Source organism: Lutjanus erythropterus, chromosome 5 (assembly GCF_056507025.1).
Source record: "Lutjanus erythropterus isolate fLutEry1 chromosome 5, fLutEry1.hap2, whole genome shotgun sequence".
Lineage (NCBI taxonomy): Eukaryota > Metazoa > Chordata > Actinopteri > Lutjaniformes > Lutjanidae > Lutjanus > Lutjanus erythropterus.
Window position 1 is genome coordinate 34,460,544 of NC_139321.1, and position 27,410 is coordinate 34,487,953.

The 27,410-nt window shown below is 38.9% G+C and overlaps 1 protein-coding gene across 6 annotated transcripts in view; it reads right to left on the reverse strand.

Moving 5' to 3' along the window:
- The window catches only part of LOC146327214 (teneurin-3), a 234,377-nt gene that overhangs the window by 120,907 nt on the left and 86,060 nt on the right, over positions 1-27,410 (reverse strand). For all 6 annotated transcript variants that reach the window (XM_084719713.1, XM_084719712.1, XM_084719711.1 and 3 more), the window contains one exon: positions 4,475-4,700. In XM_084719713.1, coding sequence (XP_084575839.1) covers positions 4,475-4,700 — 226 coding nt within the window. The remainder of the gene's footprint in view (positions 1-4,474; positions 4,701-27,410) is intronic.

The following is a 27,410-nucleotide window of genomic DNA, read 5'->3' on the forward strand; positions in this document are numbered from 1 at the left end:
TGTGTTATAAGGTTACTGACATAACCATAACCTTTCTGAGTACGGGTAAGGAGACAGCTAACGTTGAAGTTAGCTTCATTACATCCAGCATAATTTTCTTCTAGGATTAGCATATTAAACTGTTAGCTAGAAAGTGGTGGAACATTAATGTTAGCTGTTATGTAACAGTAGCTAATGGGTTATCAAATATGTTGTTTTAGCTTGAAGTGTGGCCTCATGTCCCTTCAGATTTTCACTATCCATTGTCTTTTTAGTTGCTGATCAGTTTGGAGGTGGTGACATGATCATCATTTGAATGGGTAGTTCTGCCAGCAGGCTGGCTAACCAGGCAGCTATCATTAGACTTGTTCGAGATGAACTGCGCCTCGCCTGGAGACTAGACGAGATCAGGCAGTCGCAGCAGGAGGAGGAGACAAAAAGCTGCAGTCAAGTCAGACAGTTTCCAGCCGACTTCAGAGAAAATACAGGAAGAGACACTTACATCCTGTTAGATCACCTGTAGGTTACCTGACGTTTGCAGACCACGTTCATAACTGAAGTAATAAAGTGTGTCCTTGATCACTGATTGAAGTTGAAATAGTGATCCCCCTTCTGTTACATGGAACATCTGTTCTTTTATCTGCCTTGTAAAGCACTTTGAAACTGTTCTTTTGATAAGTGATATAAAAAAAACTTTTATTATTATTATCAGACACTAAATATCTGCTTGTTGACAGATTAAAACTTCATTGCACAACATCAGACTAATATATCCAGCATTAAATATTACAATTACACAGAAAATTAGTATTTTATACAACACATAGTGTTTGTTAAAATTAAGAGCCAATCAGAGCCTGTCAGCTCATTGATCAGGTGACAGCCAGGAGTTTGCAGTCGATGGAGAGTAGCTGCGGCATCTGGCTCTAAAAACTGCAGTCCTGTGAGGTTATTGTTGACCACATGTCCATGACATCAGAGCTAGTCGGGATCAAGTCGAATCTAAGCAGCATGCACTGTGCTGTGATCGCCGGTGATCGATTCTTTGCAGGCCTGGTTCATCTTGAACACACCTGTTAGCTAGCACAACACAAACTACAACATATTACACTTTTATTAACATTACAAACACTATGATGACAAAGGTCACATTTAAGAGGAAGCACTTTCATTTACAATGATTAATGGGATGAATAGTTCCTTCACTTTTACCTTTTATCTTTTATCCAATCTTTTGTCTTTGCTCTGAATCAAATATTAGATGGTCACGACTCATCTAGTAGTTGATTGGTGTCGTTCTAGGTTTAAAACTCATTTAAGGATTTTTTGAAGTGTCCGTGGAGTGAAAGAATGGGAAATTTATTTCACACAGAACTCTTTAAATGAAATCAAAATAAATTTTCTTCAGAATTTGCTATACTTTGTGTGAATTTTCAGTTTTACTAACAAGACTGGATTCCTTTTTTATTGTTATCGTGCTTTTCCTCTGTGATAAGTTAACACAGATTGACGTTTGTTTAATTTATTTTTTTTAGGAGCTGTAAAAGAAAGCATAATTTTTCAGATGCATCTGTTTGATCTTGAGTAAATGAGCCAAAATCAAACATGGTGTCTTAACATGGCTTTGACAGTAGGATCACAGTGAGATCCGTGCTTTTATTTTCATCACCATATAATAATAATGAGCGGTAGTTGCAGTAGTAGTTACTGAGTGCTGCACTTCACACATTTAAAAGAACACTGAAAGCTATTCACTGTGGAAGCTAGTTGGTATTGAGTCAAATTAGCACACTCCTGCTTTGAAGACCAACACTTTTATGGGAGGTTACACACACATAATTCATTACTGCTAATTGCTTTTAAAAGTAGCTAATGCTGTCAAATAAGTACTTTAGTTTCAAGGAGGTCATGTCACAGGAAATATATTAAACATGATCATAACATTGTGATTTATATTTGACACTCTTTTTAATCAACTGCCTTGTACAGAATAATTTACTGTCTGAACATTTGACCACATTGACTGCGCTGCATAAAAAATAAAATGCCAATGTTGAGGATTCAACAGAAATTCACACCACCACCTGCGGCACCTGGAGCCGCCGTCGTACGTGCTGCGCCAGGACTTTGCTGGCCCAAAAGCCCCCCTGGAGGCAGGCTAATAAATACTTTCTGAAGCTTCTGTTTACATTTCCCAACCTGGTGGTTTTCTTGACATCTGCAATTATGTGGTGAACAGGGTCTTCCCTTTTGGCCTCGTTGGTTCGCAGCGGCCCCCTGTTCCCACCCACTGACAAGCACTTGATTTAGAGTCCACTGTGGTGATAGTGATTTATGCCTCATCTGATGATAGGTGTGCACATATTGTTTTGTCGATACGGCTAAGACAGCTCAAGGTCATTGCGCGGTTAGTATTCAATCACTGCATCTTCCCCAGAAAGTGAAACTGTCACCACGTATCCCGATTGATTCAGTCAGATCATAAGAGGCTGTTTTTTCATGCTGCCACAGACGCAATTCAAAGTTTACATTCATCCGAGCCTCGGAAGACGGTACACTGTGCCAGGCTCCAATGCAATCATCTACTCGAGGCCATTTCTGAGTCAGGGCGCAATGTACCACACTTCATTAGCCAGGATATTTTGAGCTCACTGATTAAGAGAGATATAACTGATGTTTCAGGAGGAAAACTTGGCAGAGGCTCTTATGACAAAGTAGAATCTTGCACAGCAAAAATTTTGATATAACACACACTCTGCTTACGAAGTTCCTTGTTAAGTTATAGCCTCTTTGATTTGAACTGGCAAGCTTTCTGATATTCCCATAGTTCACTCTAAACATGCACTCTCCGTCTGAGTGTAGGTCCATCTGATTTAGTAATCAGTCTCTAATTGTGGCTGCGTACAAAAAGCAAAAACTTCAAAGAATGACCATATTTATCAAACTCAGCAGGAAACGTATTATGCCACGCACAATTTGTGGCACAATTATTTATCCTCATGAGGTGCAGTCCCGAACGTAGGTCTAAAAATCTGCCAGTAGTCTCGAGGAGGATTTAGACTGCCAGTTCCCTGCACTACATTTCAGCAGACAGCATGAAATCTCCCAGCAGAAGTTTATTATATGCTGAGGTTCACACCATCTAATACTGAACTTCATCCTGCCTGGATGGATGACACTTACTGTGTGCTTTACGGAAACCTTTGCATGTCATACGGATGGTAAAGGTGCGATGGAGCCCCAAAAGTAAAAGCATTCATACGGTATAAAGCTGATAATTCATGTTTGTCAACAAAAAACACCCCGCAGGTTCAGTCATCACTGAGTGAGTCACTGTAAACCCTGACTGTGAGTTTTATGAATGGGAGCCAATATCTCATGCCTTCAAAACACATCAAACAGGCCGGTGGCTTCAGCAGAAAGAAGATTTCAGGTAACCAAAATGAGGTAAACAAGCCACTGAATTAAGCGGCTTAGAGCTCAGTGCTGTGGCTTTTAAGTAACATCTCAATACTTGAAGGCTATGTCGTGATTTGTCTTTAAACATTTTCACTGCAGGAACATAACTGTAATGTAACTTTTCTGACATGTGACTCTGCAGCAGTCTACCAAGTAAAATCGCAGTGTTGTTGCCAGGACATTATTTGAAACGTTTCTGGTATATTGTCCCAGTGTCTTCTGGAGATGTTGTGATGTTTTAGCAATGCTGCAGCAACATCATTATATAAAGTACAGGAACATCTTGCAGACAACATTGAACAGATGCTACAAAAACACCATAGAAGCTACATAAATAATGGTAACCCTGAAAACGTAATGTTGCAGTAACACTGCCACAGTGTCACAAATGATACGTCACAAACACGGTGTTACAGGGACACGCTGTGTTTGTATGGATACCATTAATTCTTAATTCCAGGCTGGACCAAATACCTTAGTATTGATATTGTGACAATATGATAGGCATGATGATTGGTGCTTTAACTAAATATTAACACAATGAGATTTTGAATAAATAATCAGCAGCAACGTAGCTATAAAGACTAACTGGGTAAAAGCAAATAATAGAATAGCTTAAACAGTTTGGTAACTTCGGAAAATTACATCACTCTTCTGTAATGCAGCCCTTAAAACCATGAGAAGATGACACTTATGCCATATCATGATATGATGTTGTCCAAAATCTAGTGCCATATCACAATATTGAAGTAATAATTTCAAATTGCCCAGCCCTTGTATGGCCACTGTTTTCTTGCTTGATAACAAATTTAAAATGTATAAAATTCAATTATACGAGAGGTTTTGGAGCCCACTTCAAAAGTTGCAGCAATTTACTGAAACAGATGAGAAATTAAAATAAACATTTTGAACAGCAGCTTGGCCTCTGCTCATTTGTTTCACATAATTTTGTTTTCTGAGTCAGTGAAAATGGATTTATAATAACATCTGGCCGTGAATCTACCTGCTCTGGTGCAGGTCGCCGTGGGTCACTCACCTGCTCTCCAGGGCCACATTGCTGCCCAGGACCCAGCTGTCCTGCAGCTGGACGCATTCCGCCGTACTCTGCAAGTCGGCCGCCAGGCCGGCTGTGGGCGGCGGGCTCGGGCTCCTCTGATTGGCCAGTGAGCTGCGGCTCAGGGACGTGATGGACGGATGCTGCTTGTGTGGGGGTGGGGCTGGAGGGAGAGGTGGTGGGCCTTGCTGACTTGATAAATGGTCACCTGGAGTGAAGAAGAGGGAAACAGACATCAGAATATTAGTATGTATATTCTAAACAGTTAAATGGATAGTTTGGATTATTAAGTGGGGTTGTATGAAGTATTTATTGATAGTCAGTGTATTAGTTACAGTAGATGACAGTCAGCATGCCCCCAGTTTGCAAAAGTAGCACGAGTCCCAGAGTAGGAAGCTCAGTATTGTCAATGTCAAGAGTTTCTGTTCTACCATTGCCTTGATCTGTTAGTTTGTTTGTGTTATTGTGTGACTTTGCTGTTGTAAAAGGATAGTTCTGATTCACCAAAGTCACACAATAACACAAACAAACTAACAGATTGAGGAAAAGTTAAAAAAAATAAAAAAAATAAAAAGCAACACGTGTTCTGTGTGATAAAATTCCTGATTTTTCTTATGGAGTTTGGCTGGTTTGGAGACAACAATATTTGGCTTGACTGTTGGAAAAGGCTGTCGGATAGAAATGAAAAGCATTGAAAATATTCAAAATTCAGCATATCATAAACTGATGTTGATTTTTTTTTTTTTTTTTTTTTTAGATAGACCTTTTTAAGAACCTAAAATAAGATTTGTTACTGACCCTGTCCACAGCAGTAAATTACTGCTGTGCTTTTTGGGGGCGTGCCGACCGCCATCTACTGTAGTGAAATACACTGAATATCGATAAGTACCTCATACAACCCCACGGGAAATAATCCGAACTCTTCCTTTGTTTTCTTAATTAAATTAAAGCGAGTGTTTTGCTAGGAGACAGCAGATGGATAAGCGTATGCGTCTGCCTTGCATGTAGGATATGACAGCATACAGCCACCTAACAGACCCAGAAAAGTAAATACAACCAAGAGCAAGACATTAAAATGAGATGCAACTGCTGCAAAAAGAAGGAAAATAAGAGCTGCTTTTATGGCGACACACATAATAATTGTCACAAAACGCCACACGGCTGACAGTTGGGTTCTCTTAAACAGAAGGTCACTTAGAGAGGCAGCTGTTCTTTTATGGGCGCTTAACGCAATGTTTCACGTTTGATTACAGCCAGAGAAGACTCTCAAATAACTAATGACCAGAACATCCATTAGAGCTCTGAGAGAACAGGTTTTCCAATTTCACACAAAGCTGTGTAATTGGCCCCCAGAATGGCATGTGGTGATTATCTATCCATCTTCCCTGTTTAAAAAGGTAAAAACCCACAGTGCTGACAATTCTGATTTGCTCCAATGAGCCCCAAATGGGTATCGTCTTTCTTGCCTTACAGAGGCTTGGAGAAGATTGAGAAAGCTGGGGGAGCTGCGTCTTTTAGGAGCTGTTGTTTTTTCGTTGACAGCATGAATTTTTATAAAGCCTAAAGGAGTTAAATTTGGAGCATATGAACACTAGAGGTCGGTTCTGTTGCATGATTTATCCTTTGCTTCCCCAGCCTTCATTAAAGACCTTGTGGAGTTTCATCCACGGATCAAACTCTGCTCTGTGCTTCGGCTAGACAGAACAACTTCACTGAAAGGACACTGGTCATTGTTTTGAAAAGAGATTTTAATTACCATGCAATTTTTGTCCTTGTCTACGTGCTTCTGCTTCTCACTTTGCCCTTTTATGGATAAAACGAGCTGTTCAGTGCAGGTGACTGAGCCTTACATTTTGGATTCACGGTGCTAAGAGGAAACTGCCATTCAGGAAATAATTTCCACAGCTTTGAGGTAAAAACCTTTGGGCTACTGCACATGCAGGCTGTTGGAGGGACTGAGGATTATTTCTCTCATATTCAAAGGAGAACTATACTGTAAGGGATACTGTAATAAGAATGATTACAGAGAATAAAACTCCTCTCTGAATTAATTGCAGGGACTGTGGCAGCTGTGGTAAAGTTTAGCAGGGGCAGGTTGTTCCAATCATTACTGTGACTAATTACTTCCACAGATTTTTAGTTTTATAACATAATACATTATCACTGTAAAAAAAAAATTTAGACAACTAATTCATGACCAACTGCCTTCACTGCCAGTTTGAAATCAAACTCAAACACTTACATTTTGAAATAAACTACACAAAGTTTTTCCAGCCTATAATGTTTGTAGAGTAACCGCAGAAGTGCAATAGACCCTTTTTGGCAACATTTATATGGCGGATCACAACAGCTTGTCAATGCGCCGCTGCAAACACAAGCAGTTTTGAACGCGTCTTCAGTCAAGTCAACACATTTAATAGCTGCAGCCGTAAATGCCACCGGTTTCTCAGACATTTTATCAAACAGACATTTTGGTGATTTTGGTGCTGGTAAAATGTTTGATTCAACCTTTTCAGCTTGATAACTCGTCTGGATGACTGGGGGAGACCACTACTTCTGTTGCTGAAACGAGCGTGCGCAGCTTTTTGATGACGCTGGCTGTAAAAGGGTCTATACCGTGGTCATGTGATGCCTGTCATGGGGTTGAGCTCATTGCCATCGTTACCATCATCACAACATATTTCGTTTTGAAAGGTCCATCTCACAATGCATTTTAAACGCATTTATTAATGCATCTATGGATCAGCACTGCCACACACAACAGTTAAGGAACATAGCCTGTGATTGATTCAAAAGACTTAACCCAAGGCATCATGGGATTGCCAGTGGATGGCTAACAACATGCTAATGACAACAACAACAATTGTTTTCAACACAGAAAAATGAATAAACAACTATAGAAGACACTGAGTTTAACATCATGGATTGATTTTACAGTTTTTAAGTTACCAAAAAAGACATTGCACTTCAAAGCTGGAGTACAAAGTTTCTGAAAAGACACAATAGTATAATTTTGATGCTAAATGCCTTCACTTTTCTAGCAGCTGAAAAAAAACAGACAATACTTTTCTCTGCCTTGAGAAGCTGCAGTGTTCATTAACTGACACACAGTAACCTGTACTGTACATTTACTGCCATAGTGACAACTAATTGCAAAGTTTCTGATCTGCTATAAGCAAGGAAACCAGCATCCCACAGAAATATGTAGCTTTTTCACCGCGGCAACAAAAAAGTCAGACTACAGCCCTATTGTTGAGATAATTTACTTTACCTCTCTAGATAAACTCGAATCTTTGAGTTTAGGAAACAATAAAAAACACTGTATTTCAAAAGAATTGTTCACAGTGAGCTGTGACCCTGATTTGTCATTATTTAGTGTTTGAATTGTAGAAACCCACAAAATACATTTTCATTTGAAACTCTTTAATTTTCAAAGAATAAAACTAAATTATCTCAACAAAACAGTATTAATTGGTAAATGTTTTTTTTTTCAAAACCTCAGAGTTTGGGCTCAAAACAAAAAAAAAAATCTATTGAATAAGTTGCCTTGAAATTCTGAGCTTTCCCTGCTTTTTCATTTTCACTGTGTAGATTATATGAACACAGACATACAGCCAGACGGAGACCGAGACAGACAGACGCTGAAAGATGAATGGTGTGGAGCAGAATCAGCAGTGACAAGGGTGCACAGCGCGGGTGCAGAAGGCCAATCTAAAATTAATTAATGCCTGATTAGAGTTTGATCAAACCCAATCAAATATGATCCCCTCATCACCCCGCGCCGCCTTGTTCAAAGTCAATTCTGAATCCCAACACATGAATTGCCTGTGATCAGCTGCGGTATTGGCATTCGAAAAATATAAGGCGGCCATGACTTAGTAATAATGAATACAAGACATCCCACTCATCTCCTGGGTTAGACTGTGAGCCCTATTAGAAAAGTGCTAAGTAGGCTAATAGAAATGTGGATTATCTACCAACACTGGATGGTTTTACTTCACCTCTGGGCCTCATTCCACTGCATGGGCCCGCAGCAGCCACCAGCTCCACTTCACTTTCCAGCAGAGGCATTTTTCATATAATCAGCACACACTAAGTGCAACAGCACAATGTCAATGAGGGAGCTAAAGGGAAATGACGCAGAGGGACAATCTGACGATCTTGAAAGCAGAAAATGATCTGACATGGAGATAAGTGGAATGCTGATGACCAGAGAGGATTATTTTTAGATGTAAAGGTTTTGAGGATTTTCACTTATGAAAAAGTGATCAAAGCAAGCTAAAAGGGCAAGTTCACCCCAGAATCAAAAATGTGTTTTTTGTCCTCTGGCTATTGTGCTATTTAAACATCTAGTTTGTTTTACTGTTGTGAGTTGCAGAATACAAGATGAATCATTTCAGTCAGTTTTCATGGTTCAACATTAATGCTTTTATTTTTTTGTTTTTATCAGAAATCTACTTGCCCAAAGCCATTTTTTTACATGCCCCCACACAAACTGTTTTATTTATTAGCCATTATCAAACAACAAAGAGTAAAGTTAACTGTCAAGTTTAATCTCAGGCTGCAATGTCTATATAATGTGAGAAAATGGTGGAAAACATCCTTCCAAGTTTCTTCAAGTCCAACGAGATGTCTTTAAATGTCTTATTTTATCAGTCCAAACCCCACAGATTCATTTTAATATGTTAATAAATAGAGAAAAGCAGGAGATCTCCATATTTGAGACACTGGTGATGCATTGTCTTTCATTTTTTCATGGAAAATTACTTAAACATAAATTAGTTCTCAAAAGAGTTCAATTCTTTTTTCTGCACTTGCAAAGTCTGGCAAGTGAGCTGCTAGCCCAAAATGACATTTTATGTGCCCCAGGCAAGCAGGCAGTCCTTATTGTGGAGCCCTGCATTTGCTGGTTCCTGCTTGTGTGAATGGACTAGCTGCTTTTCATTGTTATTTATCATAGTAAATGAAGAGCATTTTTGCTTTGGACTGTTGGCTGGATAAAAAAAAATAATTAAAGTTTGGGTACTAGGAAATTGTGATAAGCATTTTTTTTTTTTTTTTTACAGTTTTTACATTTTATAGATTATCAATCAGCATGGAAATAATCGGAAGTTCACCATTAGTTGCAGCCCGTGTTCTTCATACTAAAGAAAAAAAGCAGTTCCTACATAAAACTGCTCAGAACAAGCTCTGTGGATTATCTTGAGGGTCACAGGGGCATGATTTCTAGAAAGAGACATTATTGTTGAGTTTGCTCGAGTGCCATTTATATCCATTATATTTGAGAGAAGGCAGACATCTCTACGGCTGATATCTCCGACACTCTGCAACTCACACCAACGCTATCTAGATTGATAAATTGCACTGCATGTCAGAGATAAAAAATACATCTTTTGATTTTTGCGGTGAACTGTGCCTTTAATGTCCATTTTAAGTAACCAGATGAAAGCAGACTTCAGTTAAAATAACTGCAGCATCCTCTTGAAAACACAATTAACACCCCTCTTTTGTACAGTACATAAAAAAGGCTGTATTTGTTCTCCTGTACAAGCATCATCTTATTATCACGCCCACATATGCCACAGTGAATCCTAGTAAACAATCCACCCGCCCATTAGGCATTACAAATAAAGATACATGAAAGATATTGCACAAATCGGCAACCATTTATCTTCATGTCTGGATATTGATCCATTGGCATATAAAGCAAGTCAACATCTTGATTGCCCTTGTTTAGTTTGCAGGCTGTTCTGCTGATGCACTGCTCGCACTGAGAGTTTGAAAACGCAGCATACAGTGCAGTAACTTGAAAAAACCTATAAAAATATATGTGGTGCAGGTGCATTATGGCTGATGGGAATAGTGCCGGCACAGCAAGCACAGAGATGAGTTTGAGGTCCAAAAACACTTTCGCCATTACGACTTAATGGGCAATCTTGAATCAATTTTGGATGAATCAACGTGCTACAAGTCATGACTGAAGTGTAACATGAAATGAATTGTGTGTTTTTTTTAGGTGAAAGCACATGCTAAGCATAACCTTCCCAAAAACACAAAATCCCCAAAACCTTCAAAGGAGTAGGATTTGACATGCAGCAAATCTGACTGCATAATCCCACAATGAACTAAGGGAACATAAAACCCCATGCACCGAATTAAACCTACTGTATGCATACTTTGCAAAAAGCACTCAAAGCTTTTGGGTGTAAATGAGCTCTTCCACTTGAAAATGCTGCATTTGAGTTTGCTGTAAAGCAATGAAGTGGAACAGTCGATCAGTTTTGGTTCAGAGTGGAGGTAAAGAAGCAAAACAAAAGTTGAAACTACTGAAATACAAGTCTGACAATACAATCTTTTAACACAGTCTTTGTCCTCAGAAGCTCAGCGATGCAGTGCTTTGCAGGGAGCGACAGGTTTCTATTCTACGACCCAGTGATGTGTCAGCCTTACAAAGCTGCTGCTTTAATATTTTCAATGACAAAAATCCATTATTGTTTCTTTTACTCTTATATAAGTGCCATTAAATATGCTGACGTTTAACAACTGGCCTGGATTCACCTGAGGATGGAACAACAGCTATGAGTATTGAACTAAAATGTCTTCTTCATCAAACGTGAGGGCTATCCCCTGAAATTCAATGAGTCGAATCATCCGTCAGAGAGCCCTCTGTTGACGGAGATTCTTCAAGTCGAGCAGTGAGGTTTTGTTTTTTTGGTCAGTCAGCGTGCGTTACATATAAGCAGATAAAAAGGGAAATCAGAAATACATATTTATATTAGCTGGTGCACTTATTAAAAAATCCATGTGACAGCGTGGTTGGGCTGGTGAGAGGAGGTGAAACGAGTGGCTGGCAGACAAGTTTCGGCCCTTGTTTTTCGACTGTCATTGCACACAGAGCGATATAACAGCGTGGCGGGTTGTACAAAATCACCACAAACCACAAAACTAATTGCGATGGAAGTAGAGACCTGGCGCAGCACTGTAACGCACCCAACTAACCTAAATCTGATGTTTCCTCATCACAGATGACGAAGATGGGCATTAAAACATCTCCAGTGAGTCTCACCGGTCAGCCCCGTCTTCTAGAAACTTACATCTATATACAACCGATGCAGATATGTTTTTGAGGGAAACGTATGCCGACCAAAAGATGTTTCTATTCACATAATGAGTGCATGTTGTTAATTATTTTACCTGGCAATTTAATTTGTTTTCTGCCAAAACAGACTATATTGCAAGACGTTATCAACTAATAATGCCTACAGCATTATTCAAAAGACAGCAGTGTGTGTGCCATGAGTTTTTTTGTTTTTTTTTTAATTAAGATTTAACAAAAAGGGCTGGAAAAAAAAAGTTCAAGACGGGTTCGGATGAATTCTCTGTGTCAGCTCGTTCATGCGCGCACAGGAATGAATGCTGACCTCGAGTTACACCTGCAAGAGGATTTGAGCCAAAACCCCCAAATCACAATCTTTCCCTAACCCTACCCAAAGTGCTTTTATAGAATATATATATATATATATATACCCACAATTATGATCTTTCCTTAACTTAACCAAAGTACTTTTGTTGAAGAGGTCTGGACACAAACACTGGATTGCGATGTTTAAGTTCTGTATGACCACCTCAATGCATATCCAGCGTGTTATATCACTGCATTGTTTTAACATATTCTAGTCAGGAATTATGTAATTATGAATGGATTAAGCAATATCCAAATGTAATTTTGAGGAGGAGGAGGGTTGTACTGGTAAAACATACTCCTGTAGGCTGTTAAGAGGAGTTTAGCTTAGTGCTGAACTTTAAAAAAAAGGAATGAATTGTCAATTTTTTGTGTTGAACAGCCAAATTTGATTCGACTAACAGCATTCTGAGTCGGGTACAGCCCTGTCAAATACACCCACACGCTTCTCGCTATATGAGCACATGTATAAGTTTGAGGTGTAACTGCAATGGCCACTTGAAATATCACTGAACACAAATTATGCCCTTTTAACTATTTAGATCTGAAACTTGCCTCCGTGTGGATTTTGAGTGATTAATTATGCAAACATCTCTCAGTTAAAGGGTGTTCTCATCCCCTTAATCTTTATCTTTGTGAGGTCAAGATCAAATAGTGCTCTCTCTTTTTTTTTTTTTTTTTTTTTTGAAGGAGACTTGTTTACCATTTCTCCAAAATTAACATTTTAATTGCCACGTGTTTTATCACGTACTCAATTTCCCTGTACACAGTGGGTGTCTGAGGCATCCCGCTTTCCTCCCAGTTCGGGGTGTGGGTTTGAATCCGGCTCCTGACAAACAGTTTTACACTCACTGTCCACGATGGAAACCTATAAGCGATAACCTCAAAGTGATTCCTTGTAACTCAGTGAGCAAAATGTAGCTGTAGCCATGCGGTTCACTGTGCATTCTCTGTGTACTTCACTGGCACAGTTGGAGGTTTGAAAGCCACTGGGGAAAAACCATGAGAAAGTATGGAGCTTTGCTACAGTAGCACTTTGAATTTGATTATCCATCGCCTCACATATGTTGGATTGTGTATTAAAAAAAAGAAGAAGGAAAAAAAAAAACCCAGAACAATGAGCCTTTAAGAAAGCTTGGCATTGTCTTCCATTAAGACACAGAGGGAATTAAGCTGGCCTTTAAAGTGCAGGCTCAGTGACTGGGAAGGCAGATGAAACAGCTGTGTGGTTTATGGGGTTTGCTTTGAAATCAGATCAAGACGGATGCCTCCTTTGCATAATTCCTCAACGTCAGCTTGTCATCATCTCCATCAGCAACATGCTTTAAAAGACTTTTGTGATTAATACTGCATGCCAGTGCTGAAATGACAGACTCATTCCCGTCTTAATGATGCTTGCGATATCTATCAAATGATGCTTTATGAAGCCTCTGTATTTTTACTCTCCTGGAGTAGATCTTTGTTTTAGTTGCTCTCAAATACTCAAGGCTCACATTGTTCAGACCTGTAAAAACAGTCTTTACAAGAAGAAAGCACAATGAGTTGTTAGAGCACCAAAAGTGTTGATAAGCAGGAAAATACATCACATTAGGGTCGTCACAATATGAGAATTTCAAACTGAAATACAGTACTATAAAAAATACTCTATATCTCTTTTAATACCACATGAAAAAGAAAGAAGAGTCAAGGAGTGGGTTGCACCAACAGATCTTAAATAAACCTAGTCCTTGTTAAGAACAGTCTTTAGAATGGACTTCACGTCAGTTGCACCGACCAAACTTAAGCCCAGTCTTTGCTACGCTCAGTAGTTTTGCCCACAAGACTATGGCTGTTGCCTGATCCCAACCTTTGCAGCTCGACTGCTAGCAGTGCTGCTTTCTATCTTCACTGTTCTGATTGCATAAAACCTCAGATTTTAAGCTATGATGCTTTATATTAGGACAGTTTTTCTAAAATTAGATTAAAAAGATAAACAGTCACCTTTCTTAAAGTGTAGCATTATATCGCAATATACTGAATCGTAACTCCCCGTATCGTGATATGTATCCCATCACCAGATTCTTGACAATGCACAGCCCTAATGTACACACAAAATATTTTTTCCCCATTTTTCTATTATCAATCTGCACACAGGGCTGGTACAGTGAAAAAGTCACTGTGGTGACTCATTCTGACTTTGCTGCAAGCCGAGTTTCAGGCAGGACAACAAAGACTTTCCTTAGAAAACATTTTTTTCTGACATGGTAAATGATATTCAAAATAGTTTGGGCTCATCCATTCAAAGAATTTTGTCAATTTTAAATAACCGTGTCGGAGGCGATCACTGTCTGCAAAGTGAATTCACATTTCATCACAATTTTCTTGAACTTTTTGATGCCACTTCTTGATACTCAGATGTTTAGGCCTATTAGGATTCTATGATGTCCGCTCCTTTGAAAATATCTTTTTTTGATGAAAGCATTGACAAGCCTTGAGTACTGCGCATAATGTTCCAACACCGAGTTGGGACACAATTAAAAGCCGTTTTGCACTCACTAAGCTTGGCAAGCCTGGTGAAAGCCTTTTCATATTCATTGTGTAAGTACTGCAAAAGGTCTTGTGCCATTTTACTCTCCATTAAGAGACTGATTCAACTGCTAATGGAATTGAAAGGGCATTTGCTTTGACTGGCTTGCCCTTCACCAATAGGAAAATTGCAGTATGTGTGCATCACAAGAATTCCATCAAAATAGATCACAGAAACTCACAGAGGCCGCAGCTTTTCTATTACAGTTATGGTATTTGTTTTTAGCAAAGAATATTCAGAATTACATTAAAAAAAAAATGCAACACCTCTGCTCTGCAAGGTTTGGATTTCGGAAAACATAGTAAAATAAAAAGTGAGAACGAAATCTCCGTTTGATTTTATGTGAAATGAATAATGAATGAAATCCACGATAAAAGATGCCTTTTGGACCAGGTAGGATGTTTATATATGTCAAATCAATAAATTCATTCTCATCAAGGCCTGGCTTCCCTGGCGCCTGCTTGAAGGCGACGGCAATATTCTTTAGTGGAGAAAGAGATAGGAGCTCCTCACTGTGAAGCCCTGATGGTGGGGTGGGGTGGTGTTTAAGTGGGGGGGGGGGGCTGCACCCGGTGGAATTCGGGACCATTTGAACAACCTTGCCCTAGGTGAGTTTTGGGGATTTACTCGGCAAAGAGAGTTGGCAATTTTCAGGGGCTTGGGGTTTTGAGAGAGAGTTAGAGAGAGAGAGAGACAGAAAAAAAAAAGAGAAGACGCTGTGTGATTTCCATCATATTTCCTGCCAGAGTACCGTCACTGCTCTCACAGCCTTGCCCACTCTTCTCCTGACTTTCTATCTGATCAAAGGCAGAAATTTCTTTTAAGCTGTTTCTCTGCAGGGGAACCAGGATGTAACCAATATTTCAAGGATTACATAATCATTGCATTATAGAAAAAGACATCATTCCATTTATCCATACATAATGTGCTCCCACGCAGTCATATAGCGGGCAATCACCTACTCACATTTGATGCAAATCCTAGACTGCCATTCATCCAAAATGTACGATTTGTAAATACACTTACAAAGTTGAACCCACTGAAGATGCACTGTGAATATAAGCAGCTTCAAATCGCTGTGTGTCCATCTCTCTCCCTCCCTCTGTCTCCCCCAGACATTGCTACAGATGGCAGATCATCATACAGATGATGACTGCTTAGCAGTTCTTTCTGACAGCTCTCCGATTACATAGCAATTACACTCCTTCTCAAAAGCTGCTTTGACAATTAGCCTGCTGACAAAACACTTGGTTGTATTTATTCATGTGTGGACAGCTTTGGCTTCCTTGTTTGTCCAGAGAGATTGTGTTCACACCTTGGTAAAATGCTACAGTTTCTAACTTTGGCACAGGCAGCGCCGCTCCAACAGTAAAATACTGACAGTGTACTGTATGTATCGCTGTATTTTCTTAAACCTGCAGAGCTGAAAGCTGGCACGGTTCACAGGGAAGTGAGCCAGCCTTTTCCGAAGCACATTTATACTTGATTTGTGCTCACACAGCCATTAACTTCATCAACCAGTCACCTTAAGTTAATTTTCTATAGAGCTCAGCAAGCGCTGATTTTAAACACGCAATTAGTATATTGATTTTCATTGTCCAGAAAGTATCTTTTTGCCTTACATGTACAAGTGTCACGGTTCACTACATTATGAAACATTTTTAGCTGTGAATAACAGTATTTGCCCTTGATTCAAATCTCTGTTGCCACATCACATTCTTAAAGGGACAGTTCGGGTTATCTGAAGTGGGTTTGTATGAACTGCTTATTAATAGTCAGTGCATTACCTACAGCAGATGGTGGTCGGCTGTAGTAAGCTATGTGCCACTGTGGACAGGGTCAGCAGCATTTTAGCTACTTAAAAAACTACCCGCATAAAAGTAAATCAATAGCAGTTTAAAGGGATAGTTCACCCAAAAATGAAAATTCAGTCATTATCTACTCACCCTCATGCCGTTTGAAGGCCAGGTTTAGTTTTTAAGTCCACAAAACACTGCTGGAGTTTCACAGGAAAACAGCATTGCAGAATCTCCCAAACCATGGCAGTGAATGGTGACCAGTTTTCAAACAAAAAATAAATTAAAAACATAAAATGCCTCCGTATTGCTCATCTGGTGTATCTCAAGTCTCTTTAAGACCTACTGTAACATGCCAAATTGATTTAAAAATGTTCTTTACACCATGTTTTTAGCCTGAATCTTCACTGCAGATCCTTAGCTTGGAGCCACATTCACATGAATACGCACACTGTCTGAATTGGGTATGTGTGTTTTGATGTTGTACAAATGGCATGTCGGGACTTTAAGAGACTTGGATTACACCAGACGAGCAGTATCGAGGCATTTTATGTTTTTTTTGTGTTTTCTAGTTGTTTGGTTACTTTTGAAAACTGACCCTCAATCGGCATGAAGGTGAGTAGATAATAAACTTTCATTTTTGGGTGAATTATCCCTTTAAGTGTACATTAGAATATTTTCACCACTTAACCTTGTTGTCAGACAGTCTTTTCCAAAGGAAAAACCACAGGTATAGAAGCCAAATATGGCTGTCTCCAAACTAACCAAACTCCATTGGAAAAATTGCTAATTTAACTTGCAGAACATGGGAGTTGCTGCTCTACTGCTGCCATGATCTGTTAGTTTGTTTGTTATTAAAGTGAGATATTAGAAGATTTACCTCATAGTTTTAGATAATATTTGATTATATTTTATTCCTCTCTGTCATTGCCTGTGTATAAGGAGGCTTAGAAATACCCAGCTGTTAAAAACATTTGATTTGGAAAAATATGACCACTCTTAGAAACTGTTGTTCATACTGTAAACTGGCAACTACTCTGGTTTCTTTGTTATAACTTATAACTATATAGATTGCATTTTTTTTAAACTAGAATTCTACTCATTTTATATATGTAATTCTCAGCTTTAACACTTAGTATTTACTTAATTTTAGCACTTTAGAATTACTTCTCTTATCTCTTGGGTGTCGTTTTCATATAAGCCTTTACTTTACTGGTATCTACCCACACCTCACACATGCTTTTATATTTACTTCATGTGTTTGCTTTTTGTATTTATGTGTGTGAAACAAATAGACCTAAAACCTTGAACCTCATATGTGAGCTTTTGGTCTTAAAATTTAGTTTGAATTCACCAAAATCACAAAATAACACAAACTAACTGACAGATCAAGGCAGCAGCTGACCAGCAACTCCCATGTTTGCAAGGTAAAAATACCGAGTGACACAAGATTATGAGCCCGGTTGAGATGCAAGAGATGGCACGGTAAAGTGGTGAAAATATTCTAAATATAGTGTACAATTTTAAGTGGGTAAAATATTTAAATATTTGTTGCTGAATCTGTCCACAGCAGTACATTGCTTAGCTTCTGTGCTGGTGCTCCTGCTGCTTCTCCATCCTGGGGAAGTGCCAGCCTCCATCTACTGTAGGTAATTACACAGACTCATACAACAACACTTCAAATAATCCAAATGATTCCTTTAAAGGTACACACAAAACACCAACCAACACTAAACATAAGTGATAAATCAGCAAGTCATCAACCAAAGTGACTGAAGTTGTGTAAAAAAGATGGTTCCTAATAAATGTTGACACAAGTCATTTTAGAACACTGCAGAAGAACATTTGAAGATGTTATGTTTGATCTTGGACACGGACACTTTAAACATAGATTAATTAATTTTTTTTTTTACTACTTTGTGGCAGCACAACAAGCTGTAAACACAACACTGGCATATTATGACATTATAAAAATGTTGTGGCCAGCGTGTCAGGAAACAGTCGCCTGTTCTCACATCCAACGGACATGCAGCGTCATAAGCATTCATTTTAAAGCACGGCATAAATTTGCAATCCCAGCCTGCAGTCCCCCAACACTCATGTTGGCTTCAATTTCTTGGCCTGCCTGTTCGCTTGCACCTTTGATGTGCTGTTACAATCGCAATAACAGCAGCAACCTGCCACTTCCTGTCACTGCATCATCCTTTTTGATCCTGGAGAAAACACAGTAGGCTACAGTGTCTGAAACTGCATAATATAAAGAAATCACCAACAAGAAGGTAGGAAGAGGAGACGCTGGAGACACATGCTCTCATCCAAATGTGTCTCGGCTCGGCGTTTTGCTGCGAATCTGTTTTGAGAGGTTGTTTTGGCGTCGTTTTGAAAAGGAGCTGCTGGTTTCAATCTTTCTTACGAGCCTGTTTGAACTGGACCGGCCTTCAGAGTGGTCAGTCGCTCCATCTAAATCTTTGTGCTGGCTTGAATGTCTCGCGCTTTCAGCGGCAGCCATTACTTGTGATGGTGACAACATGAAAACTCGGTGCTTCCGGCCACCTAAGGGAAGCTTTTGTATATTCAGAAGGAATTTCAGCAATTTATTTCCAACTGCAGTGTCAAGAACAATAACAAAACATCGTCATCTAGTTTTTGCTGAACTGTGAGCCACTTCTCTGCCTAAAGCAATATAGATTTGAATTAGTAATCCCACGAATGTTGCCTACATCATTTTAGGGGTCACAGAAATGTGACATGTGTACTCGGAGAACTATTCATGTGCCTCCCTATTCATTTACAACTCGCTTCCCCAATCACTTGAGAAAATGGTTGCAGGAAAAAAACAAACCACTCATGGTTGTAGAGGCACAGCCTTTTCCAATGGCTGCTATAATTGCATTTCCTGTGCAAATCGCTCAGTTTGTGGAGAAACCAGACAAAGGAAACAGTTTCCGTGTAAAAAATGGGAAAGCCCATCTTTTCCTGATTAATTGTTGGCATATTGTTCTCAACTGGATGCACTCCACTCGCACAGATGACTAATTTTCACCTCCATTGTGAGAAAACTTGAGGAGACAGAGATTTATACAGTGTATATCTTTCACACCACATTGAATAAACAAATAGCACTATGGGACCTATATAATAATCTATAGTGGTTGATGTTTTTATACCCCGCTTTCCCAAAAGGAAATAAAGTTCCAGCTGAGTTCTCTATTATTTAACCATTATATACCCACGCGGCCCTATTAAGATTAAAACTACCTACTTTCAAGGGACTATTATCACAAACAAACACAAGGCAACGTGCTTTAAAAATAATACAGAATCCAATTAAAACTGAAATTAAACATTAACGTGAATGTGTTGGATTGGAATAAAGCAAACTGACTGATTGCTCAATTGATTTATAAAAGAGACAACAGTCTACCAGCAGAACTAGCACACTGATATTGGCTGAGTGAAATAATTTCTTTATATTACTGCAATAATTATTTTGACTGTTGACTTGAAATGGGCAGTGTTAAGATTTTATTGCTACAGATAGACACTGGCACTACTTATCAATGACTATATGCCTTTCTACCTGACAGAACATAATACAGACTGTATGTACTGTTTGCTTTACAGGGAGCATTCAGTGTGAAATTCATCCTTTTTCTTAATTCAGATCGAAAAGACACATATATGTAGCTCTGTTTGTGTTTTTCTTCATTTCTAGTTATTTGTAATTATTTAAAAATGAGAGCTGCAACGATTTTTTTTATTAGTCGATTAGCTGTCAACTACTAGATTAATCATCAATTATTTTGATAATCAATTGCTTTGAGTCAATTCTCAAGAAAAAATGTCCACATTCTCTGATCTCAGCTTTTCAAATGTGAATATTTTCTGTCCTTTACGTCACTAAACTGAATATCTTTGGGTTGGAAAACAAAAAAAGACATTTGAGGACGTCACCTTGGGCTTTTTGCAATGTTTTAAGATCCAAACAGCTCATTGATAAATTGAGAAAATGATGGAGAGATTATGTGACAATGAAAATAACAGCTGGTTGCAGCCTTGAAAAAACATATCAGTGAAAGTTTACAGGTTCAGTGTGTTGATATCATAGATAGGTAGGTAGTTCTTTATCCCTGCTGGGATATTTCAGTCTCTCACATCATTGTGGAACAGAAGGTTTATTGTTAAACCATAAAATATCCTCCATCACACATCTTTGTCACATTTTGTGTTTGATAAGCACATTTGAGGAATCATTGCAAAAAAAGTGAGTTTATGTATATTTTCTGCATATTGTATTACATTCTGTATTAAAAAAATATCAGCCAATAAATTGTTTTAAGAATTCTGGCATTGGCCCCAATACTTGTTACTTATTGATATTTCTTGCCATAATCTGGTGCAAAAAATGCAAAAGGTGAGAAAAGATTCAACAAATTATTTCATTATTACTATTTTCTTTTGCAAATTAAATTGTTTCTTGAGCTGTTGCAATAATCTGCATTTTCATCAAATGTAGGAAAGTGAGTCCACATGTTTGAACATTTTGTCCTGTCAGCTGTTTCTGTGTCATCAAGTAATTACCAATAGAGCAGTATAATTTATCCAGGAGTTTATTAATATTTTGGTAGTGATCACTCAGGAACCATTACTACCGGTTTAGTACCTGAGCATAATACAAGGGATGTTCCTGGCGACTAATTTCCCTGTCGACTAAACACAGATTTGAATTTAGGCTAGTTGACTTGTCTAACAGTGAGAAAACACTCTGAAAGAAGTTAAAATTCAGCACAATTTATTAATTGACAATATTAAACACTGACTGAAAAAAATCTGCATGTATTAAGAGCCATTTGAAGCAGTTAGTCACAGTCTACAATCGCTAAATTGTATTTTAAATACGTCTGAAGTGGGCAGCATTTTGTGCTGTGCAATACGAACACTACACATTAATACAAAACATGACAACTACTCACTAAATGCTTCACCCTTTCAGACCTAAATGGATCACAGTGTCGGGGGGTAAACTACATTGTTTACCCTGAGCTGATGTTAACTGCCACCCAGTGTGGCTAATGTTAGCAGTGCTAGCAGCAGCATCCTGCTCTCCTTGCAGGTTAATGTCCGTGTCTGTGCTTAATGTGGTTACACATCGCTCCAGTCGAGTGGTTATACAGCAGTTTACTCTGTCACAGCCTACGTTCAACCTTATTTTCATTTTCTGGATTAAAACACTGCCAAACTGCACAGGTTTTACAAGCTGTCATCTGACCAACTTTGCCGATAACATCTAGTGTTGGGTGGGCCACCGGGGCATTCATGTTGGGTGAGAGGGCTGATGGTGCCACAGCCCCAACTAGTGGCAGGCGGCTGCACAACATCTTAGAAGCAACAGTTAACTGGCATTGCAGACAAATAAAATATTGATAAAGGGTTTAACTGACTAGTATTTCTAGTGCTGACTAGCAAGGATGGCGATGTTTAACCGTGTAGTCGACTAACATCCCTACTCAATGCTATCTGTAGCTTATTTTCTCCATTATCTCCACCTATCAGTCACTTTGTTATTATGCATTAGAAAATAGTAAAAATAACTAATTCTCCCAGAGCCAAAAGTGAAAGGTTTATACAGTTTAAACAGTCCAAACTCCTAAAATATCAAGTTTGTAAGACAAAGGAATACAGCAGATCCTCACATGAAGACTGTAGGCATCTCTCAGGGTTCCTTTTCCTGCTTACAACTAGTTTAAAACTCTGCTGCACTGTTATTAACAAGGTCCTAGAAACAAGATCACATCACACCTATGCTTGTATCCTTGTACTGGTTCATTTCAGGATAAACTTCAAAATCATACTTGTTTACAAATCTCTCCATGGTCTCGCCCCTACATATATTTCTGAACTTCTAACCCCTTATGGCATCACCAGACCCGTCAGATCCTCCGACCCGCAGCATGTCGGAGGTGCACCGTTCATTTAAAGATAAGGCTGGGGACGGGCTTTTTCTTTAGCGGCTACTCAGCTCTACCTGAGGCCATTAGACAGGCTGGGTCTGTTGATGCTTTTAAGACCCACTTTAGTTCCCTGGATTTTAATTGTATTCAACCTGTTTTTATTTATTTATTCAATCATAGATCATATATTAAATAGGATTTCAACTTATTCAATATACCGTCTATGACTCCAGCTCGCTATTTGGACTGCAGTACTCATTTTTGGATGTGCAACTATTACAAATTGTTCCTTTAAAGTGATGTACACATAAATGCATGAATAATTGTGACCCAGTACTATAATATACATAATTTTGAAATAGACCATTCCGGATAATGTCTTGTTGGTTCTTTATGCCAAAAATTTTGGTGCCAATACTTTTGTACTTTTACATAAGATTTTGAATGCATGACTTTTACTTGTAACAGTATTTTTACACTGTGTTATATTTATATTTTTACTTATGTTAAAGACCTAAGTACTTCTTCCATCACTGATTAATTCCAGATTCATAATTTATTATTGTTTGTCATACAAATCCCTTTCATCTGATTAAGTACAACGAACAAACAATGCATTTTGCTGCCTTTATATCTCCTCCTAACTGACTCCTCCGAGCGTTCCCACATATAGTTCTCCAAGCCAAAAATTTCTTACAATGTCTGGCTCCAGAGCTGGAGCTACAGCACACAGGCTGAAAATCCCTCTGCTTTCAAAAGAGCTTTTCCTGAGGCCAAGGCTATGAATTGATACCCCACTGTTGCATTACTCTTGGCCACAGAGCGGTGCACGGGTTGAGAATAATAATAGGACGAATTATTGGTAATTCTTACACTGCTGCTCACCAACTAGTGCATTATAGTGTGAGCGTATATAGGGTTGTGCTGCCGATGTCGACACCCTCAGTGGGCAAAAACAATAAACTTTAGGTGTGCAAACACGTGTTGGGATATATAGTCCATGCACGTGCGCACACACACAGACGCACACACACTTTAAAGCTTGCTGAGAAAAGCCTTCCAGCGCTACTGATGTTTCTGAATTTTCCGTCAGAACACCCTCTGCTTCCCTCTGCAAGAAGAAGTAAGATGCAACCTGCGTACCCTCTGAGGCTTGGTGCATGCTCAATCAGCAACATGATATGGCCCACGGCTCTGTGCTGAGGTCACTGCTGGAGTCTTGGAGACTGATCATGCATGAGGTAGCAACACAGTGTTTCCCCATAAATGTGCCAATAGCCATGCTGCTTCTACAGCTACGATTCAGCCGCATAGACTGAGCTCCACCCTGAGGTGGCTGGGCTATACCTCAAACTCCTTGTTCTGTGCATCGAGACGGAAAGTGTGAAAGATTTCAGGCATGGCCACTGAAATTATAAGCAGCTCAGCTGTCAAATATTGTGACTTATCAGAGAATATTGGCCACATTATGAAATACGGAAGCTGTTCCGATCTGAGGACCAATCCGCTCTAATCAAGATGACTTCACTTTTGTGCAAGCGCGGTTGGAGGCGAGGTCTCGTTACAATTAATTAGTGAAACTGGCCTTTAGTGTTTAATCTGCCGTGCAGCCGTCCCAAAATTTGAACCGCGCCCCCCTTTCATTTCAGAGTGGCTCTCGCACATGTCTGCAGGATGTTAATCAATAATAAAAGTAGTCAGGGAAGTCAGATGTACTGTCCTTCAAAATCACTCTAATGCTGCTTTGCTTGACAACGGCAGACAGGGCTGCCTGCGTTCCAGTCTTCATTCACCTTAGAAAATACCACCCTAAGCCTCATCTGTCATGTATCGGCTGCAGCCTAACATTTCACTTTGTTTGGCAGACATTGATTTTTACCTCCAAGGTGTTGTCAAGGAGGCATCCAACTCATACATACCTCCTCTGCTGTCTCTCCAGAGGCTGCTTTATAAGGAATTGCAGGAACACACACACACAAAGGAAAGCTAAGAAATTACTACATTTGAAGGTAGCCTAAAATATTTCATATATTCTGTTGAATAAGGACACTGGTGGGGATGAAATGTGCAGGAGATACAGTAAGCTGGGGCTTATCAAAGAAGCATTTCCCTGTACCTATTCCTGACGCGTATTCAAAGGTGTTTTGTTCATGTAATAAGCCTGGCAGCATGTAATCCAGATTCAAATATATTGTAAATACACGCGGAGATGTTACCTGATAGGACCAGGATCAGTGCCTATCAAAGCATATCAGATGCACAGGCGATGACCTATTGTGGTTTTACGGGTGCTGTCCATGCCAATTCTCTCCGCCAAAAAAACTCTCAGGACGCCAGACGTTAAAACACATGGTCACTAAAAAGCCTTGAATCAATTTCATCAGATTTATCCAATCCTCTATCCATATGTTACGGCTGTTTTCCCCACAGCAAGTCAGATAGCAACAATTTATCAACTACTGTCTTACCACAACCTCCACCCCACCCTGTCCACACTCGCACGCACACTCAAACACACACATTTGCAACCTAGTTGAGCAACACTTTATATTCATTAAGTGTCAAAATGTTGTAACAAATAGCTGGCTTAAAAGAGCAACAGTATATCTTATTTAGGAATTATTTGGCACCAAAGAGAAATGATCTACGAGGTAGCCTTGAAGGTAACATCCTTCCCCAGTTTGATAATAATGTAAACAGCAACACTAAGTATAATAGAGTAGACGTGCTTTGCACTTTTAACAGGGTTACAAAAAGTTATAATGATTAGGACAGCTTCAAAAATTGGAGAAACCAAATAAGAGTCATAACAAACTAATTTAAAGTACTACTATGACATATTAAAAGCTGGGAATTAGATTTAGCTTAAGCTAGTTTTAAACAAGACTAAGGGTCTACAGCTATGCTAGCGGTTCTGTGAAACTGTACACAGCAAGAATTTGAGCTACACGCTAATGTCAGTATGCTAATGTGCTCACAAGAAAATGCTAACATGCTATAATGTTTACCTTGTTCACCATCTTAGTTTAGCATATTAGCATGCTAATATTTGGTTATTAAACACAAAGTCTGGTAGGAAGTTGTGCACATATTTGGTCAATTGTAATTTTGACCTTAAGTTGCTGATAGACTAAAACTTAAAATTCATTTGGTAAAGCCAAATTTCATAGCAAAACTGTAAATATAATTTTCCATTTCACACGGAGCCAATCTGCTGGTGGCACTTGAGGAAGAGTCAGAGGACCACCAAAGTCATGAAAATACATGCTAGGGTTCAGTGACGTGAAAATGTTTAAACCGGTTACTGTCAGCTCATCAACTGGCGTGTCAGTATATTCAGACGTGCAAGCAGCCTTTTCAATATGTTATGCATGCTATGTATGTTCGCTAAGTTCAATAAATAAACAAAATTGACTGAAAAGTGTAAAGAAAGAAACAGAAAAATGCAACTACACACCCTCTGAATTCAAGTTTCTCTCTTTTTTCATTAACTTTTACTCTTCTTTCAGACTTCACTGAAAAACAAAATAAAATTCATCAAAATCATCTCTGCTCTAACGGTCACCAACTCTGGTTTGGTTGAAATAAATCCGTAATTCACTGTGATAATGTGAAAATAATGTGTCTGGCACTAGAGGCTGTTTTTTTTCCCCACTTGTCTCACCCTGCAGACCATTAAATTAGCTAAAGAAAATTACAAAAATCAACCCCCAAAAAACACATTGCTGAGAACTTATAAATGAATCCAGTCATCCAACCCTAATATATTGTCTGGGCGTGATAAGTTGTCTGTAAAAAGATTGATAGCAAACCATTAAAGAGTTATCAGTCTGGACCAAGGTTGTGGTCAAACCATCCGACACTGCAATCGCTAATGGATCATGGCTAACATGAAGTTTTCAGAAGTATCTTGACCATCGGTTTGCATGCATATGAACAGGCCATCTATATAATTTATAGTGAGAAAAAGTATTTTCTGTGAAAAGACTACAGAAACACAATTCTTGAAAGCTTTCCCCTTTTCTGTCCAGGATCAAATCTCTGCACATTTCTAAAAAACATTGGCATGTTTATCTCTTCTAAGGTTTAACATGTGCCCTTTGTGCAGTGTATAAGTTCTCTACACTATCACCAGTTCAAGAAAAGACAATAAAACATTTTTTCTTGGGAAAAATAAACCCTAATGATGACACAGTGTCAGCATCTCCTTTTCCAAATGGGCTCTGAAAGAAAGACAGAGGGGAAGGTTTGGCTGTGCAGCCTGCTTACTTCTCACTAAGAGCAGGCATCATAAACCTGCTGTGTTTTTAAAAGCGGGTGATAAATACCCTGAATATTTATGAAAATGAAAGAGACTGGGGAGAACAACTTCATCATGCCGATGCACAGCAGACTGATAACTATTTCCTACAGATGAATGGCTTATACATTAGAATTCCTCTCCAAAAAAGGCCAAAAGTTCAAGCCCTGCAATGGATAAATATTTTTTACTGTGCAAGACACTGAATTGTAACATGTCGACTTATTGTGACTCGACTGGAAGAACATCAACTAAATGTTTGATATGCAAAAGATATTTTTCATTTCAGCTAATAGCATAAGTAGCAAAAAAAACATCATTTAGACTAATGGTTGCAAATGCAATCATTGCTATTTAATGGCTTTGATGAGTATAGTATACTAATAAACCTGATGAGGAAACTTTTGTCTCCATAATGGAGCTAAATCTGCATCTATCTACTTCAGCTTCAGCATATGATTTCTGTATTAAATTATGTTTCTTTTTACAACAAGTCCACAGATATTATGTAGATGCATTTACACAGATAAATTAGCTTAGGTGAATGTGTGTTTGTGCATGTGACATTATAATGTGTGAGTGGGCAAATGGTGTTGACATGATAAGAGCAGCAGAATAGCAGGGAACAGGTAGACGACAGCATCCATTATGCCCCTCTGTGCACATTCTCCATTTAGCCTCTTCATACGACTCCACAGGGCTGTGCATATCTGCAGTTTGGTCGCTGTACTTGTAAACTATGCAATTTGTGTTTCGTGCCACAGCAGGCATCAATTAGCACCTCTCTCACGCCTCTACATCTGAACTGCATCAAATTTGGTTGTGTGCTGCTTGAAACATGAT